This window comes from Ictalurus punctatus, chromosome 5 (assembly GCF_001660625.3).
Source record: "Ictalurus punctatus breed USDA103 chromosome 5, Coco_2.0, whole genome shotgun sequence".
Lineage (NCBI taxonomy): Eukaryota > Metazoa > Chordata > Actinopteri > Siluriformes > Ictaluridae > Ictalurus > Ictalurus punctatus.
Genome location: NC_030420.2, coordinates 5,228,639 through 5,247,432, shown reverse-complemented (window position 1 = coordinate 5,247,432; position 18,794 = coordinate 5,228,639). Strand labels below are relative to the sequence as shown.

At 39.2% G+C, this 18,794-nt stretch overlaps 2 protein-coding genes across 4 annotated transcripts; both read left to right on the top strand.

Moving 5' to 3' along the window:
- The first annotated feature begins 1,336 nt into the window (after nt 1-1,336).
- Nucleotides 1,337-6,564, top strand: qng1 (Q-nucleotide N-glycosylase 1). Its single transcript, NM_001200438.1, is given in 5 exon segments — nt 1,337-1,434; nt 2,582-2,919; nt 3,016-3,272; nt 3,626-3,821; nt 6,279-6,564. Coding segments are annotated over 4 exon segments (1,020 nt in total). The 5' UTR covers nt 1,337-1,434; nt 2,582; the 3' UTR covers nt 6,509-6,564.
- Nucleotides 6,565-6,916: 352 nt separating this feature from the next.
- On the top strand, nt 6,917-17,899 carry gkap1 (G kinase anchoring protein 1). Of its 3 annotated transcripts, XM_017468879.2 has the most exons (12): nt 6,917-7,021; nt 7,545-7,811; nt 10,191-10,346; nt 10,444-10,521; nt 14,099-14,231; nt 14,339-14,367; nt 14,689-14,841; nt 15,531-15,617; nt 15,832-15,895; nt 16,032-16,102; nt 16,255-16,332; nt 17,205-17,899. In XM_017468879.2, the coding sequence occupies exons 2-12, from the start codon at nt 7,581-7,583 to the stop codon at nt 17,244-17,246; spliced, it is 1,122 nt and encodes a 373-aa protein (XP_017324368.1). In that variant the 5' UTR covers nt 6,917-7,021; nt 7,545-7,580; the 3' UTR covers nt 17,247-17,899. The 3 variants fall into 3 exon arrangements, with proteins under 3 accessions (XP_017324368.1, XP_017324369.1, XP_017324370.1); XM_017468880.2 differs by lacking the exon at nt 10,444-10,521; XM_017468881.2 differs by lacking the exon at nt 14,689-14,841.
- Nucleotides 17,900-18,794: the final 895 nt, after the last annotated feature.

The following is an 18,794-nucleotide window of genomic DNA, read 5'->3' as shown; positions in this document are numbered from 1 at the left end:
CTATATTCCAATAATAATAATAATAATAATAATAATAATAATAATTGGGGTACTTTCTTTAATGTCTACATACAACTTATCACTGCATACTTGATTTTTAATATTGAAAAATATTTGTTTATTAAAAAGCTAAAACATTTACTTTCTAAAAAGATCACTATCCCTGATATTTCAGAAACATGTATTGTGACATAATTTATCACAATATGGATATATAATCATCTTGCCCAGGCTTAATTTGTGTGATCTGTCTAATGTGGCTCAAGAGTTGCCGGTTTAAAACTTAAAAACAAAAAGAAGCCATTTTTATTATCCCTATTATTTTTATGAACATTCTGCAAGGGGTATGTAAACTTATCACCTGAAATGTAGGTGGGTTTGGGGTTTGACATTGAATGATTTTCCTAACTCCTTGAGCCCCCGTTCCCGCCCATGTTCACGAAGCTCCGCCTTTATGCTCTTAGGTGGCCTGTAGAACATAGTGTCTATAAAAAGGCAGTACATCCAAATTATTTCATCATCTAAGAATCTTAAAGCTCTTAAGGCAATAAACTTGTTTCACCCTTGTAATTTATTTCAGTATTTTTTTTTTTTTTAAATGTATGTGTGTTTGTATATATGTGTATGGAATATACACACGTATATGTGTATAAATGATGCTTTGCTTTAAAAAAAAAAAAATAATAATAAAAAAGATTAATAGGAAGCGCATCCGAACACAAACCCAAACAAGCAATAACCTTTTACGAAGGCCACGGCTTAATCCAGAGTTTTTATCATGCTCTACATATCATCCAGGATATTTGTACAAGTACGGAATAAAAACAAATCGCCTATTGCAGTGGTTTTCAAACTGGGGGCCGCCAGGGGGCGCCCGGGAGGCCTCAACAATTTGGTGTGAAAAATAAATAAATGTATGTTTTTCTCTTTCTCACTCTCAGACAAACACACACACACACAATCAGTCAATTCCTAATGTAATGTAATGTAAAGATGTAAGATGTAATTATTAATTAAAAAAGGGGGATATATTCAGAAGTCTGTATTTTTAATGTGTTTTAAAGACATCTTGCAAAAGGGGGGCCTCGGTCAAATGTTAATGCCATTTCGGGGGCCTTGCCCTGGAAAGGTTTGTGAACCCCTGACCTATTGCACTTTTAAAACGAAAACTACAGCATATGAACGCGTCATATCAATCAATCTCCGTTGCACTAGGTGGCGCTGTTGCTCATGTCCAGCCGTTGAGTAAGGAAGAGAAAAGCTGTGTATTTGTGAATGGATGCACTTCGGACATTCGGATATTTTGGTGTAGTATGTAGTGCGGAAGTGTGCGGTGTCTGCATGCTGTTCCTCATCTCTAAACTTCTCCAGAACTTCTAGAATTCATTTCGAGATCTTTACTTTTGGATGCAACGCCTCTCGAGTTTATTTCTGGTGTGTATGCTTTAAAATGATTAATAATGTAGTTAGATTTAAAATTATGAATGAATGAGTTATGTTTTCCCTGCTGAAAAAACCCCACAATAAAAACCCTCATAGAATTTGTAATGGTTTTAATGGTTATAATGGGAACTGGAATGGTCCATGTGGGTCTGTACTGGTAATTTGTTGCCTTCTATTGGTGGCATGTTCTGTCTAGTGGATACCATTAAGGACCTACCTTCTTAATATGGTTTGGTAATACATACATTTAGTAATGTATTTAATGGTTATAATGGGAATTGTATGGCTTTTAATACTAACTGTAATGGTCCCTGTGGGTCTCTACTGGTAATATCTTGCCTTTTATTGGTGGCATGTTATGTCTAGTGGATACCATTAAGGACCAAGTATGCTAATGGTTTGTAATGGTATTTGTAGTGGAAACCATTAGAATTTATGTGATTGTTTCTATTGTTTTAGGGGTTTTTTTTAAAGCAGGGTTGACGGATGTCTTTGTTAATGATGTGTGTAGAGCACAGTAGGCTGGTTGTAAACGTGAGAGGAAAACTTCCAAACCCTAAATGTGGTCTGATCGTTTTATTTCATTGAATTCATCAGCTCGACCTCCACATGGCTTAACTAAATATAAAAGAGAGTCCAAGATTTTGTTCCAAATATGACCTTGTTGATCTAGTGCCAATGTGAGTTGCCATACCTGCTCAAGCTTTTTACTTCGAGATAGCTGTGCTACGGGAAAAATGTTTTCTGAATACATTCGTTCATCTTCAGTAACCACTTTATCCTGGTCAGGGTGGCACATATCCTGGGAACACTGAGCGTGAAGCAGCAATACGGCATGAATGGGACGCCAATCCATCACAGGACACCACACACACATTCACATGTTTATTTACACCTGGTGAAAGTTTAGTGTAGCCAGATGCTTTAGGAAGGTTGGAGGAAACAGCGAGACAGACATGCGAAACTCTACGCAGACAGTAACCCCAGCTCAGGTTCGAACCACTGCGCCATCGTGCCACCTTTGTGAATACCGATAAAGCCAAAATACTGTAATGTTCTAACGTTTCATAACTGCAACGTATTGTTTGGAGCTGATTTGAATATGCTGAACATGAATATGATCATCATTTTGGCACAGAATGGAGCAGCCACTGATGCCTCGGGAATCTGGCCAGTATGTGGCGGAGCGGAGCCGGGACGTGTTTGTGGACGAGGAAGGTGTTAAGAAGGTGGCAGAGATGCTCTACATGCTAAGAGACAGCGAGGCTTTCACGGCCACTGGCTGGAAGATGATGAACCCACTTGCTCCCTCTCCGGACACAGATGAAGCCATTAACTGGGTGTTTGTGACCGACACTATGAACTTCTCCTTCTGGCCTGATAGAGAGGACCAGCAGTGTGAAGTGAACTACAGAGGAACCACATATCGTGGCTACATGTCGCTGTGTGCAGCCATCACCAGGGCTATGGACGAGGGTAAATGGTGCTACAGGATGCACTCAGTGAGCATTTGTGCATCTGATAAGTTACCTTTGACCTTTATCTGGTTGTTTTGACCTCCTTTCCTGATAGGTGTGCCTATCACCGACCCTGCCTACTTCTCCCAGATGAGCGAGGCTGACTTGGCGCGTATCCTTCGGTCAGATAATGACACACCCATGCCCATGCTGAAGGAGCGTCACGAGGCCCTCACCGAGGCTGGCCGTGTGCTCCTGCAGCATGGCGGATCTTTCCGGAGCTTCATAAGCCACGGGCAGAATGATGCTGAGAAAATGGTGCGGTATATTGTGGATAACATACCCTCCTACAGGGACGAGGCCACCTTTGAGGTATACAGAAATAGTACGGCTGTCTTTGCACTTTGTGTTTTCTCAGTAACATGACAAGCATTGTTTTTTTTAAAAAAACAAAGAGAGGCTGGTGAAGGAATGACTGTATAAACGGATAAAATGTACTAAAGAATTAGAAATTGTCCTCGTCTCTGTGATATGAGGAAGTAGACAGTTTGTGGCATGCTGTTATTGTAAAATAATCAACCTTGGGGTGGTAACAGTAACTCCATTTCATATGGGACCACATCACACCACCCCATCGTTGATTATTTTTATGTAACAGCACAATACATTTTTATTATTTTTTAAAATGTCCTTTTCACCAAATAAATGTAATGTTGATAAACCAGGGCAAGAGGATTTCCTTCTATAAGAGGGCTCAGATCCTGGTGGCGGATTTCTGGGGGATCATGCAGGCCAGAGGTGAGGGGAACATACCCAACCTGGACTACCTGACCATGTTTGCTGACTACAGAGTGCCACAGGCCCTCGTCTACCTGGAGGCGCTACGCTACTCAGATGCTCTCATGGAGGCACTGAAAAAGGGTAAGGGTGGGTTGTGTTCTGTTCTTACCTTGACCCAGTTCTTATTTATAAATACCGACATGGACGTTTAGAGGGTGTTCACCACCGTTGAAATAAACCCTGTCACCCTGAACAACTATCATATTAATCTTTATAATGAACATGTGATCTTCAGTGGCGTCCAATATTTTATTTTGTAAATAAATTCAGAGTTGACTTTTTTGGTTGAAACTTTTTCCATTGACATTGGTCCATTTTCACTTTGGTTAACAGTTCGAGTACCTGTTGAAAGTGGTGCCATTGGGATTCAGCAGCGCTTTAGTCTGTCCAGCTCTCTGACCTTCTCATTTGTACACTCCGCTCAAACAGATTAGCTTCAAAAGCTTTAACTTTCATGCTGATACCACCATAAATCACCATTGTACTTGTCATTTCATACATCTCTCATTACTGACATTGAATGTCGCTGTAGGATTTGGGCCTGGTCTCGAGATGTTTTCTGTATTGACATGGAATTGTCTCTAACTTCACGGCCGTTGAAACAGTCCGTACTAATCAGTATGTGTGTGTAGTATGACTACAGTCCCGGACATACTACGTCCACCATGTTGGCATTGTGACTAGACCTTCAACTTCATCATAAACACAAAAATCTTCAAGGGACCACCAGATTTACAACCGCACCAATGGCGAAAGTTAACTGAATTACCAATTTAATGTGGGCGGTGTTAACAGGCTGAGGTAAATTCGTTACCGTTAGCTTGGCCGGCTAAGGCATGATGGAGATCACAAAAAAAAAAAAGATTTCAAAAGCTGTAACAACTGTTCTCCTGTTTAAAACTTTAACAAGTTAACAATTTATTCGGGTATTGTTAAACAAGCCTTGTTTAACCAAGGTTTAATACTTAAAAAGAGCTGACCTGCTTTACTGCTTTTCTCCTACTGTGCAGTAGGGTAGTACGCGATTTCGGACGCAGCCGATGTGATTTTCATAATGTTGGGGGCGGGACACTTCCAATTCTAGAGCGCATTTGATTGGACAGAAAATCTGATGAGATGCTGAAGTGCAGAATGATGTCATCAAAACTGCTCATGCGTATCGGTGTTAGAGAGAGACTGTCAATTTTGAATGCATATGAATTCTAAATGCGAATTTTGCCATTGTTTTGGAGCACACTAGTTTATAGATAAGCTTAAGGCTAACATACTCATACAAAAAACTACAAAACTTCAATTTTGATTTCATGGGGACTTTAGCAATGTTCCCCTGTGACGTCAGCGTCGGAGACAACACAGAAATAATGCAAATACATCACTAACCAACAAATTAGCACCTGAATATCAAAACGAATCACAAAAAAAGTCAATATAAACATATTTACTGTGTTTAAGGCTGGAATTTAATCATAAAAACTATAGACCAATTATGAAGTGAGGAACAAATCAGATATTCTGCACATACTGCACTACTATGTTATAGACATGTTTAGGTGCTGCCATGCCTTAGTGAGTATTGTGGAAAATCACCTTAGCTTAAAATAAAATCTCTCAGGGGTTTAAGATGCCAAAAATGAGACTTTTATCGAAAAATCACAAAAGCCGAGATGTCTGCAGATGATCTGACCGTTCCCGATCATCACCGCTCAGGGTTTTATACAATGCTAAATCAATGATCTCATCCATTGCTCTTTCTCTGAGACCCGGATGTGAAGACTTGAATTTTAAGACCTGAATTTTTGCAGTCTGAATTGGTCAGATTTTAGGAAGGGGAATAATGTGTGCATTGAATTTTGAATGCTGGAATTTTGTTTTCAATCAAAATATACAAACCCAATGAATTGCAGAGGAAACTATTTCAGGCATTGATATTTCTGTGGGTTTTTTTTTCAATTTGTGTCAAATTGCTGGGCAAAAAAAATACTAGTATTGTTATTGCGATATGTTTTTATTCAATGTATGTAATTCAACATGCCATTTTGCCTTGAGGACATTTGGCACTATTATACTTCCATAGGGGTTTCCCTTTTTTTTTTTTTCTCCTTTTGATTATATTTCTGATGATTCACCAAAATTCATACAATGTTTCTTCCTCCACATCTTAAGTGTTCAAGCTCAATCAGCTTATTTTTTAAAAAGGTTTTTATCTAAAGAAGTAATTCAAATCAAATTGGTAAAAAAGGATACAGATTAAAACAGAGTATGATTTTTCTGAGAAATAACAGAGCAGACCTAAAAGATTATACGTATTCAATGATCTCACCAGCTCGACCTAAAATGATCTCAGTTTCTTTGATTAATATACTCATTTCTCTTTTAATACCTTATATATTGGTCACACATGATTTGAATCTTACTTTTAATTGTTTAACCTTAGCGTACTGATTCACTCCATGCTTTCTTTTTAGTATATACCATTTGCTTTAAAAATATACTATATGAGCAACTTTGTGTTATGTTAGAGCTGTTTTCTGTTCCCAGGTGAGTTGCTGAGTTCAGGTGAGCGGAGAGAAGTGGAAATTCGTGGCTGTTCAATCTGGTGTGTGGAGAAAATCAAGAATCACCTGTGGCAGCTTGTGAGGGAAAGAGATGGGAAGAGCTGTGACATTAACTCGGCTCTCATTGACTTTTACCTGTGGCCTTATGCAAAACAACACCATGGAGAGATGGCTCATGTTCCCATACACCACACGCGCTGTATATATTATTGAAACGTCTACAGACGTTACATTTTTAAAAATAAATAAATAAAAATATCTGATAAGCATCTGCTGGTATTTGTTTGAATAGAGTTGGCTTAGTGGTTAGCACGTTCGCCTCCTACCTCCAGGGTTGGGGGTTTGATTCCTGCCACTGCCCTGTGTGTGAAGTTTGGGGGGTTTCCTCCGGGTACTCTGGTTTCCCAGTCCAAAGACATGCATGGTAGCCTGATTGACATGTCCATAGTGTATGAATGGGTGTCTGAATGTGCCCTGAGATGGATTGACACTCCATCCAGGGTGTCCCCTGCCTTGTACCCCATGCAACCTGGGATAGGCTCCAGGTTCCCCACGACCCTGTAGGATAAGTGGTATTGAAGATAGATAGATGGATGAATGGTTGAACAGAACTGTGACGTTTTTCGAAACGCGTTACTACTATTAAACGCATTTGTCCCACTCCGGCTGCCATAGAGACTGTTGCAGACAGTAAAACCTACAGCAGCTGTACAAAGACTTCAGGAGGTGAAAGTTTATTTATGTTAGGTTCTAGTGGACATAAGGGGTGTTTGGGAAGCATTTGTGATAATTTACGTAAAAACGTTAACGATAGTTTTTTTTTTAAATGATGAATGCTGAATTCTTTATATAAAAAAAGTACTGACGCGGTGAGCTAGTTGCTAGCTAGCTAATAACGCCAAACAATATTAGCGTTACTAGCAGCTCAGATGTCTCGTGTGTGTAATTAATAGTGTGCGTGTTTTGTTTTATTTAAATACGAAACACACTTTTTTTTCCCAAAAGCGTATTTGTTGCTGCACCAAAGTTTATTATTAATAAAGGACTTAGTGAGGGTTTTTTTTTTTTATAGTTGCATTGTTATTAGCATTTTTATTGAAGATATACCGTACACGTAATGACTGTGCGCAGCCTTGCTGATTTCTCATCCTAACCATGACATCATCTTTCCTCGCCTACATTAAGGGTGCGATTTAAAGCCTTGGCAGGAATAGGGCAGGTTTCAGTTCTTTCACCTCTTTTGTTTCAGGCACATCACAGCAGACATCTGTATTCCAGCTCCAGCATGGCATCTACGTTGATCTCAGTCCCGACCACAGCGTCGCGCTTCGCCCTGCTGCAGGTGGACTCGGACTCAGACAGCGACTCCGACACGGGAAAAGCCAAATCCTCTCGAGAAATCGGCAAATCCTCACGATCTGGGAAATCTGCCAGCGCCAAGAGCAATCAGAGCACTGACAAAAAGAAAGACAAGAAGAAAAAGAAGAAGGAGCAGCAGCAAAGTGAAACCAATGAGGTGACTAGAGGAACGGTCCAGTCCCTGAAACACGTTAAAATTGTGCTCATAATGTGGTGTGTGTGTGTGTGTGTGTGTGTGTGTGTGTGTGTGTGTGTGAGTGAGTGAGAGAGAGAGAGATCTGTTCAGGAATTATTTGGTGAAGTGTTTGGTATATTTCCATTATTCCCCTCAGAAGTTAGAGGTTGCCCCATGCTGATGTCGAAGGGAGATGTTAGGTGGGTTAACCTCAATCACCTTTCTAGTTTAATAGGTCGTGAATATCGTGTACACGAGTTCGGGCACTGGTTATAAGCACCCTGGCTCACTACGCATTGAGACAGTCAGTACGTTTACCTGGACAACGATATTCCGTTATTAACCCGATTAAGATTACATTCTGATTAAGAAACTAGCATGCAAACAGCGATTATTGATGACCTTAATCCGGCTAAAGTCATACTCGAATTAAACACAAATCGAATTGAGACGTGTGGAGTATTCCTGTTTTAGTCGCATTATGGAAGTGCATTACAGACATGTACACACCTTAATCACACTATTAACGTCGTGTGGGAGTTTTCACTGCATTTTGCGACAGGACACACACACACACACGGCAGTGCTCGACCGTTTGACGGCAAACGAGAGCACGGCTGCGTCCGAAACCGCGTACTTACCTGCTATATAATAGGAGAAATACATGTATTACGGCTAATGTATAGTAGGTAAGTACGCGGTTTCGGACTCAGCCCACGGCTTCAAGCAGTCGTCTATTTGCACGTACAGCATGACAAATGATTAACTGCACTTGAAGCTTTCGTAAAATTTAAAAAGAAACACCTGAAACTGTATACGGTACCATAACGAAGACGAATTATATGTTGATACGTGAAATTTGGGAGGGAATGTCGGACGGCGTGGCGTGGGGACGTAATGACGTGTGCCGTTAATCGATCTATGTTCTATAACATGTAAAACGTTAACATGAAAGGAGTATACTAAAACAACTCATGTAAACACCTTAATCAGAATATTGTCTTATTCAGAATAAAGTCAATAATTACATCACTGCTGTCCATGTAAACGTAGTCGCTGATGACTCAATTTCCGGTGACATGACTCGTGTTATGAATTGTCACCATTGGTGTTTATCAACAGCAGGCAGGACCGATATCTTTCTGACATTGTCATATAAATTTGTTAGCTCAATCACACACATTTCTGTCATGGGACATGGATCAAGCAAGGTCGTAGGCTAGCTAGTGGATTTTTTAAAATTGTTAAAAACACTTAAAAGCCGTTAGACTCGAACAAACCGTATACAGAACGTCAAATAAAATAATAAAAAATCGCAAACGTAAGTAATCAGTTGAGAGGCGCAGCAACGATAACGATATATTTGTAGACGAAGTTGGCTGAGAGTTCGTCCCCCATTTTCTTATGAGCTGAGAGGCTTTGTGAAATATGATGTCATTTCCAGTAAGGAAACATAATGAGCATCGATGCTCCCTGTTTTTTTGCGGTGCATTCTGGGATTCTTTTAAGGAGCGAACGTTTCAGTGCGCCGGAGACAGAGATCCCACTGAGACGGAACTTAAAATGGCCGACTCCCCGATCAGTGCCCTGAATACTGAACTGGGGAACTGATTTGAGATGCACCCGTAGTTATTTGGGACCATCTGCATAAGTGTTAGGGCAGTGGGTTTCTGTGCTGTAGGGATTCTCAAATGTATCTTTTCAAGCCTATTCAGATATCACACAAATTTATATACTACTAATAAAATCACAGCGTACCATTAAAGTGGCCAGTGGAGTTGCCCTAGGTATTTTAGGTGTTCAAGATTTTTGATTGGTGGCGTATATCCATCAGTTTGATGCTACTTGACAGTAGTGGTTCAGGTATTGGGATATCAGGCTACTAATTGGAGGATAGAGAGTTCAAAACCCAGTGCCACCAAGATACCACTTGAGCAAAACTGTTGACTCTGAACTGCTCAGAAGTATTCCGTCTCATGTCTCATATCAATTGTAAGTCAATCACATACAAAAACTCAGCCATTTCTTCAGCTTTTATTATCGCCCAGTAATCTTAAAGTGACGTTTTCTTTACCAGAACTTATGTAATGTTTTAAGCGATCACTTACAAGGTTTTATAATGATTTAACTTAAGGAAATCCTTGAACTCTAGTAGCACTTAAGATTTTTTTTTTGTTCCAAACACTTAACTTTAACAAGTACTTAAGAGTAATCTTGTAGGAAAATTCAGCTGAAGCTGTTTTATGCAACAAGGCATTCTTAAGTTGCTGCTATCTGTATGCTTTAGAGGATGGGTTATGTTCACAGCTGGTTGCGTTTGCTGACCCACTGTTTGGATTTGTTTTTGCTCTGTGTTTGCAGCTCAGGAACCTTGCCTTTAAGAAGCTGCCTCAAAAATCCTCAGCGCCTCCATCTACCTTGACATTGCAGGGTTTAGCCAGTGAGCTGCTTAATTCCGCTGATCGCACCTCTGCCCCCCAGGAAAGCTGGCAGGAGTGGAAACAGAGAGATGAGCGGGTAAAAACATCTGATGAACTTTAGACTCTGCCTCTTTTTCTCCCTGTGCTTGTCTAGCTCAGGTGATGTATTTCTTTCACTGTATATGTGTTTGTAGCTGACCAGCGAGTTGTACGAGGCAGACCTGGAAAAGGCCTTAATGCTGAGTAAACTAGAGTTTGAGGAACAGAAAAAGGTAACGCATGCTTCTGCCTCACACACAAACGCACGCGTATATATACAGTGGGGGAAATAAGTATTGAACGCATCAACATTTTTTTCAGTAAATATATTACCAGTAAGGTTATTCACATGAAATTTTCAGCAGACATCACAACATTAAAGACACAACATTAAACATTAAACAAATTCACAACATTAAAGTCCATAAATAAAGTTATGTGTAATAAAGTGGATTGACACAGGAAAAAGTATTGAACATGCTAAAAAAAGGCAGTTCTCCAAGGCAAGGAACCAGCTGAAATCCTTAAGTTATTATACCTCCTATCTGTGCAGATTAATATCAGCTGGGTTAGTAAATTGATGGTCTATAAAAAGGCTTTTTGTTACCGAGGTGTCCCATAAGAAACATCTCATGATGGGTAAAAGCAAAGAGTTCTTCCAAGACCTTCGCAACCTTATTGTTGCGAAACATATTGATGGAATCGGATACAGACGTATTTCAAAACTTCTGAATCTTCCAGTAAGCACCACTGGGGCCGTTATTCTCAAGTGGAAGCAACATCAACCGGCCACACACAGGAGCTCCTCATAAGATTTCTGAGCAGGGAGGCCAGGGAATAGTAGAGGAAAAGAGTAGCCCAAGAGTCAAGGACCACTCGGAAAGAGCTCCAGAAACACTTGGAGGCAGCAGGTGCCATCGTCACAGAGAAAACAATAGTCAATGCACTCCACTGCTCACGCTCACCCCGCAAGACTCCATTACTAAAGAAATGGCATGTTGAAGCTCGTTTTAAAGTTTGCTACAACGCATTTGGACCAGCCTGGGAAATAATGGGAGAGTGTAGTCTGGTCAGACGAGAGCAAAATCGAACTTTTTGCCTGTCATACTACACACCATGTTTGGAGAAGAAATGGCACTGCACATCACCCTTAAATGGAATCATCACGGTGTGGGGCTTCTTTTCATCGCATTCTACTGGCCGTCTTCATATAATTGAAGGAACGATGAATTGAGACTTTACCGGGAGATTCTTGAGAAGAATCTGCTGCCATCCACCAGGATGATGAAGATGAGACGTGGGCGGACCTTCCAGCAGGACAATGATCCAAATCATATACAGCAAAGAAAACTCTGGTTTCAGAGAAAAGAAATCAAGGTGTTAGAACGGCCCAGTCAATCACCTGACTTAAATCCACCTGAGTAAGATTTAAAGACAATATGTTTAGAAGAATGGACCAAAATCACACCTGAATACTGCGGCCCGTTAAGTTCTTCATACAGGAAGCGTCTTGAAGCTGTTATTACAAACAAAGGCTTCTCCACTAAGTATTAAATAAATTTCAGTTAGCGTGTTCAATTCTTTTTTCCTGTGTCATTCCTCTTTATTACACATAACTTCATTTTATGGACTTTAATGTTTGAATTTCTTTATATGTGTGGATTTCTTGAGTTAATACTGATGTCTGGTGAAAATTTCATGTTAATAACCTCATTGGAAATATATTTACTGAAAAAATTTTGACACATTCAATACTCATTTCCCCCACTGTAGATATATATATATATATATATATATATCTCGGGGTGTCTGCGGGTCCTTAAAAAGTCTTAAAATGTCTTAAATATAAGGCCTTTATTAGCATTAAAATGTCTTAAACTCACGTTTCAAAGGTCTTAAAAATGCAACCGAACCGACACCGTAAAGAAGACTTGGATTTTATTTTGGCTCGTTGCTGTTTTGAGATGGTAAAGCCGTGTGACCGTGTCGCAATCGGAGTGTGTGCGGCTCATCAGTGATTTAAAGTGGCTCGATTCACAGTATACACCGCTCCACACCAACTTCATCTCTGCCTGTGCTGTGAGTTTGAGTCGCTTATAATCTGCATTTAGACACAACACATGCCAGATTCTCTTTGGTTTTATCTTAGCGTAATATCAAACATATTAGTGGGCAGAGGTTTACAGCATTTCACCTGATTGGTAATGAGAAGTGATTTAAAAAATCTGTTGCCATCTAAAAGGAGGTCTTTTGCGGTTTTTCGCCAAAATAAAAGCCAAAAGGTCTAACGCATAAAAGTGAATTAAGTCAGAAATATATTACTATTGTTGTATTACTATTCGTACCCCCAACTAAAAAAATATCAAGTATTATTCAGCGCAATAGTAATATTACAAACTAGCAAAGGTTTTTTAATATATATATTTTCTTCTTTACAAAAGTTTATGTATATTTATAACAGTTACATTACCCTGGCATTAAATGACATGGGTACAACACGTAAACACTTGCGAGGGGGTTTCTAATACCGCTGCTGAGGGAGTGATGGTAAATTTGACATCTTTTTATCTTCTGACTGCCGTAATCCATTTCTCTCTCTCTCTCTCTCTCTCTCTCTCTCTCTCTCTCTCTCTCTCTCTATATATATATATATATATATATATATATATATATATATATATATATATATTTATTTTATTATTTTTTTTCCCTCTCTTGGAAAGTCATGAAAAGGAAATACTGGATTTTTTTTTTCTTTCACTGTTGGAGTAAATGGTAATGCGAAAAGGATATTTGTTCCGGCCTCCTATATAACTCTACAGAGGTTTACCCTGCTATACTTTACTTAAACCCAGAAATGAATGTATATGCATGAACACAATCCATCCTAGCTGATGTATTGTGTAGCATGATTGAAGTGATGTCCAGGTCTTAAAATCTTTTGGAAATATCTTGAATATGGTATGAAAAAGTATTCAGTTTGAAGTACTGATACCTGCACACACCCTATATATATATGTATAATATTATAAATTGTTACATATATTCCATACTTGTATAGTGACCTTGGGATAAATTAAGCAAGACTTTTCATTTATTTATTCATTTAGCACTGAATACACTCTTTATACCAAATACAAGGAATTTTTTGATGCAGAGCGCCTCATGGAACTTGTCGGTCGGTCACTCAGTCTCTCTACTCAGTTACTCATTCACTGTTTTCCCCTCAGTCACACATTCCTTCCCTCACTCACTCACCACTAAATAAATGTCAAAGCAGCACACCACATATGATGCATCAGTACACATGTAGTGGTGCACAATTTTGGCCTTATTAGTAGTTGTTTCTGACAAAAACAGCATTTTGTATGTTGTATTTATGGGCTCGAGTCGGCATTTTGAACACTTTTTCATTTGTTTTAGTGGCAAAAAAACCCTGATACGAGTGTGTAAAAGTATATTTCCGACATATTTATAAACCCAGATTGACCGAAAGATTTCATTGTGTTTCTCAGCCTGTTTTTGATAAGCTGTCAGCTAGGACATTCATTCATTCATTCATTCATATATATATATATATATATATATATATATATATATATATATATATATATATATATATATACACACACACACACACACACACTCACACACAAAATGAATAGAAATTGGGACTTGTTTATTGTGTCTTGTTTATTTAACTGCAGAGGGTTCAAAAATAAATCTGTTTAAAATATATATATATATTTATTCGCATGTAAATACAGAAGTAGATTTCTGGCTTTGATTAGTTGACAACTCTGTGCGCAGGATACTGTGAGCGCTGAGACCGCATCGCCCAAAGCCAAAGGAGGAGGGAAGAAAGAGAAGAAAAAGAACCAGCAGGGGAAAGACAAACGCATCACGGTGTCTCTGAAAGACTTTCAGCAGGAGGTTAACATGGGTGAGCGTGAGGTTTTTTTTTCTTCTTTCTTTTCTTCGTATTTGTTTATGTATGACAGAGAGAGAGAGATGCGAGAGAGAAATACTAACTGAGCCTTTCTATTGCAGATCCGCCGAATAAGAGGCCAGAGAGAGAGGTGAGTTTCAGTATAGTTGGACCCAAGGACGGGAATTGATGTTAAAATATCACTGGTGTGACAAAATCTAATTAAAAATCCGTTGTAAAGAATCAGGATCGGGATTCATGCATACAAAAGATGAGGCTTGTAATGAACCCTGATTTAAGATGTATAGTTTTTATAGTGCAAATGAAGATAACGTCACTGTACTGATGAATCTGTACGGCTTCTGTAAAGCAGACGTAGCGATGTGTATGCAGTTCTACTTCGAGGTATTTCTTATCAGTCAGTATTTTTTCTCTCTCTCTCTCCCCCACTCTCCTCTCTCCACTTTATCAGGAGACAAAGCCTGCAAACACAGCAGCGCACGAAAAGCGATTCTTTAACCAACTAGAGGACGATGTAAACCGAATCGTGCAGAGGGACAAGCGCCGAGAGCAGTTCAGCTGCAGCGCAGGTCAAGAGGTTAACACCTCCTCTGAACAAGAACAGGTCAGAGACAGGGTCAGGTGTTCATGAAACTTAAAAGCACTTGAGATCTTAACTCACAAGTCAGAGATGAGTGTTTGTAGAAGTGCTGTGCAGAGACTCACCTGCTCTTACTGCTCTCGGATACTATGTGACTCATACGTTTAAGTCTCAAACGCACACAATGTTGTTGATTTGAATATTATTCATTGAAATTGTGCAGAGGTGCTAAAATGTACAGTTTAGCTGTAGAATGTACAAGTTTCTACTGCGTTACGGAGATATTTGAGACACAAACGTGAATAAAATTCACCCTGTGGAAAAGCCTGTTCACTGAAGGAGGGGGAAAGGCTCAGGGTATAATAAATACACATTGGGTTCTAGTAGCGAATACTTTACAACTCTCTTTGCATCAGTTTTCTCCTCGTGAACTTTGAGCTATTGGTGAGCTAGTGGTACACAAAGCCTTGATCTTGTGAGCCAGTAGAAAACAAAAAAGCAGGGTTGTGGTGTTTTTGGTCAGTAAAAAAAGGATCAGTATTGTTTACACCAGACTTTTGCTATCACTGCTTCCACACACAGAGTTATCTGTCATAGACATATGCTAAGGTTTTTGTGGTCAAATTCTCTTTTTGTGCCGCCCCCCAATTGCTTTCTCCCTCTCTCTCTCTCTTTTAGTATATTAACATGCTCTTTCTCATTCCTCCTCTCAGGATGTAAGAACTGAACAGTTAAAATTTGAGCTGGAAAAGAAAGACCAGGAAATAGAGAAACTGAAGAAGACCATTTCTCAGTGGGAGGTAAGATCATCGTGATAACCCCTCCCTGACTCAAGCTGGTTAGAATGTGGGGCAAGTAAACACAATAAAATACAGACATGCTGGACATCTGAAGGTTGGAAATGTTAGTCAAAATGCCCTGCTCATTTCAGTGAGAAATAATCGTTAAAATAAAGGTGTCTTTGGATTTCTGTTCATTATTTGTTGTTGTTTTTCGGTTTGTTCCACACCCCAGGAGAGATATAAAGAAGTGAAAGCAAGAAATGGCCAGTTACTCAAGATGCTGCAACAAGGAGAGAGTAAGTACACAGTCCTCCCCAACACACTCAATCGTATTACACAGCGCTAGCAGGATGGGAAGAATTGTATATTAAATCGCACAGGCTCCAGAAAACCTTTCTAATGCGTTTACACTTCAATAACTGCCTCATTCAGTGAAAGACAAAGCGGAAATCTTGCAGCAAGTAGAGGAGCTTCTGAACATAAAAGAGGAGCTGACAAAACAGGTATGTGTGCTTTAATTCATAACATTTAAGAGTCAGGAATGAGTTCTGAGGTATGTTCTGTTGTATGAAGCGGATTGAATCTTTGAAGATCGTTAGCTGACCGTGTATGTTGAGCAATAAAAGCTACGTTTCGTTTGGTTTCCTTTGCTCAGGTGACGTTACTGCATGCGTCGTTAGAACAGGAGAGGTCGAAGGTGAAGGGATTACAGTCAGAACAACCGAAACATCAAGTAAGTACCGTCTTAATCAGTGACGAATCAGTCCACCGCTGCAGAAGTGCTATCTAAAGATGCTTTTTCCACCGCACATTCAGAACCGAGACAAGCTGGGGTTATTTTTTTGTTTGTTTTTTTTCCCCCCATAGACAATAATAAGAGCAACTGCATCATCAGAAGAAAGTGCTACTAGGGTTTCATTTAGTTCATTTGTCTCATTGGTTTTTTTATAACCTGCTATTATTATTGTATTTGCTCACAGATTTGGATGTTTCGTTACCAAAGGGACTCTACACAAGGAAAAGCTCCCATGCCCAGTGTAATATCTGTTGTCGGATCATTTATGATTTGCATCTAAAAGGGCTTGGGTGAAGGTTAATGGCAGGAAATTCTACTAAATACCAGGATATTTTAGGCCAAACACCCTGGTTGCCTCTGCCAAGAGGTTATGAGCTTGGCTGTGTGTAGTTGTTTGACGACTTGTAAAATGTTAGAGTAGACTGAACGTAAAATCAACTTCTTGTAATTTTTTTTCTTTCTCTTCTTTTCCATTCGAATTGCATTTAGAGGGTTTAGGTGAAGTTTAATGGCATGACATGTGCCCACCATCTGGTTGCCTCTGACAGGAGGTTACGATGTTGCTTGAAGTGAAAACAATGCAGTCATGCAGCGTATGACCGTAATATAAACAGCACATGGACTGTAGATATAAAGCGTTACACGATTAACACAGGAAAATGTTCTCAGAGGATTTATTTATTTAGCGATTTCCCCCCACTGATATGCTGAAAGAGAAACATGACTATTTGGATGAATATTGTGTATTTTTGTACTTTCAGTAAACACATCCGGTACATGGACTAATGCTTTATTCTCTTCCTCCTCAGACCAACCGGAAGGGCAAGAAGGCACCAGAGGGAGATTTATGAAGACCTGACATGGACCTGAACGGACGGTCTTATTCCTCCCACTTCTCCAGCACTGACACACACTCCACTCGCTCGTCTCATCTCGTCTCATATCACACATATGCACTTCTTCCTGTCCCTCATGGCTGCAGTCTTATTTGCTTCATAACTTCTATGTGGGTAAAAGTTGCCCTTGTGTGCTGCTAAATTTAGAAATCCTCTTTCAGTATTGTTATTTTTGAAATCTGGTTTCAGTATTTCAATATTTGCTTGGTATTTTGGGTGATTGATATGCAGTGGCTGGTGGATATGATGTGATTTCAGCAGGGTTGAGTTTCCCAGAAGCGTTACGAACTGCTGACGTTCACGTTGTGCTATTATAAATGCTGTCACTGAGCAGGATTTATAGTGTCGTAGACAAAACTGGACCCAAGATCCATCCCGAGCCACAAGCAGGACTGAAATCAGTATAAATGGGCAACTTCTACTAACACAATTTAAAGTCTCGTCATTTCGTGTGGGATGGTCTGCCAGCTGCTGGTGAAAAAGTGCCAGGGCATTTAATCCACAAAGCGAACCATCCACTTTACTCTGTACTTCATTACGAGCAGAAGGGTGTACTTTTGAGTTCTTTTTAATAAAGACGCCAATCTACTTTTTCAAAGAATAATCAATGATCGTTTTGAGTGTCTTTTTATTCACGAGCTGGGTTGATTGAATCGGAGTTCTTTGTTTTTTTTCATGGGGCCTGTTCATCAGAGCCAAATGTCTGTTATACTGTAGTACACTCTGTAAGAAGCACTGACAGCCGTACTAAGGAAACAACAACGTTTTGTCATCTTTCAACATGGGCGAAAGCTGAAGAACTTTAAACAGAAAAAGAGGCGTGGTTGTTACACTCATACCAAACAAGTGAGGTAATGGACAAAAATATATTAGCACGATTACGATACTAATTGTAACCCCCTTCGGCATTTTAGTTTTATATATAGTGTTTTGGAGAGGGTTAATACCATGAATTAATTCATTATAAATATTTTTTTAAAAACCCATACATATATTAAAAAACAACAAAAGCATCTTCAGAGTAGACGGCCTTTTTGCCTAGAATTTCCAGAAATGTATTCTTGGCATTTTCTCCACCGATTTCTTGAGGAATCCCCCTGAGATTGGAATATTTCTCTCCGAGTTGTCCGTTTAAAATGTTTTAAAATTATTTATTTATTTATTTATTTATTTATTTTTACATTTAAAAAAAAAAATAAAGTTAGTTTTTTAATGAAAGAAATGAATACATTGGCACAATTATATTTTTGTCTACAACAATAATTTCAAACATTTAATCGTACACCTTCAGATCAAAAAGTTTTTAAGATCATGAGAAACATTTCAGTCAATGTCTCTAAACTTTTGACCGGTAATGTATATATAAGTATGTGCATATGTGTGTGTGTGTGTGTGTGTGGTGGGGGTTGTTACATTTATCTTGCTTTAAATGTTTGGGTTTTTATGGGAATGGGGACACGTACTGGATAAGCAAAATAATAAGAAAATAAATCAGTAGATAAA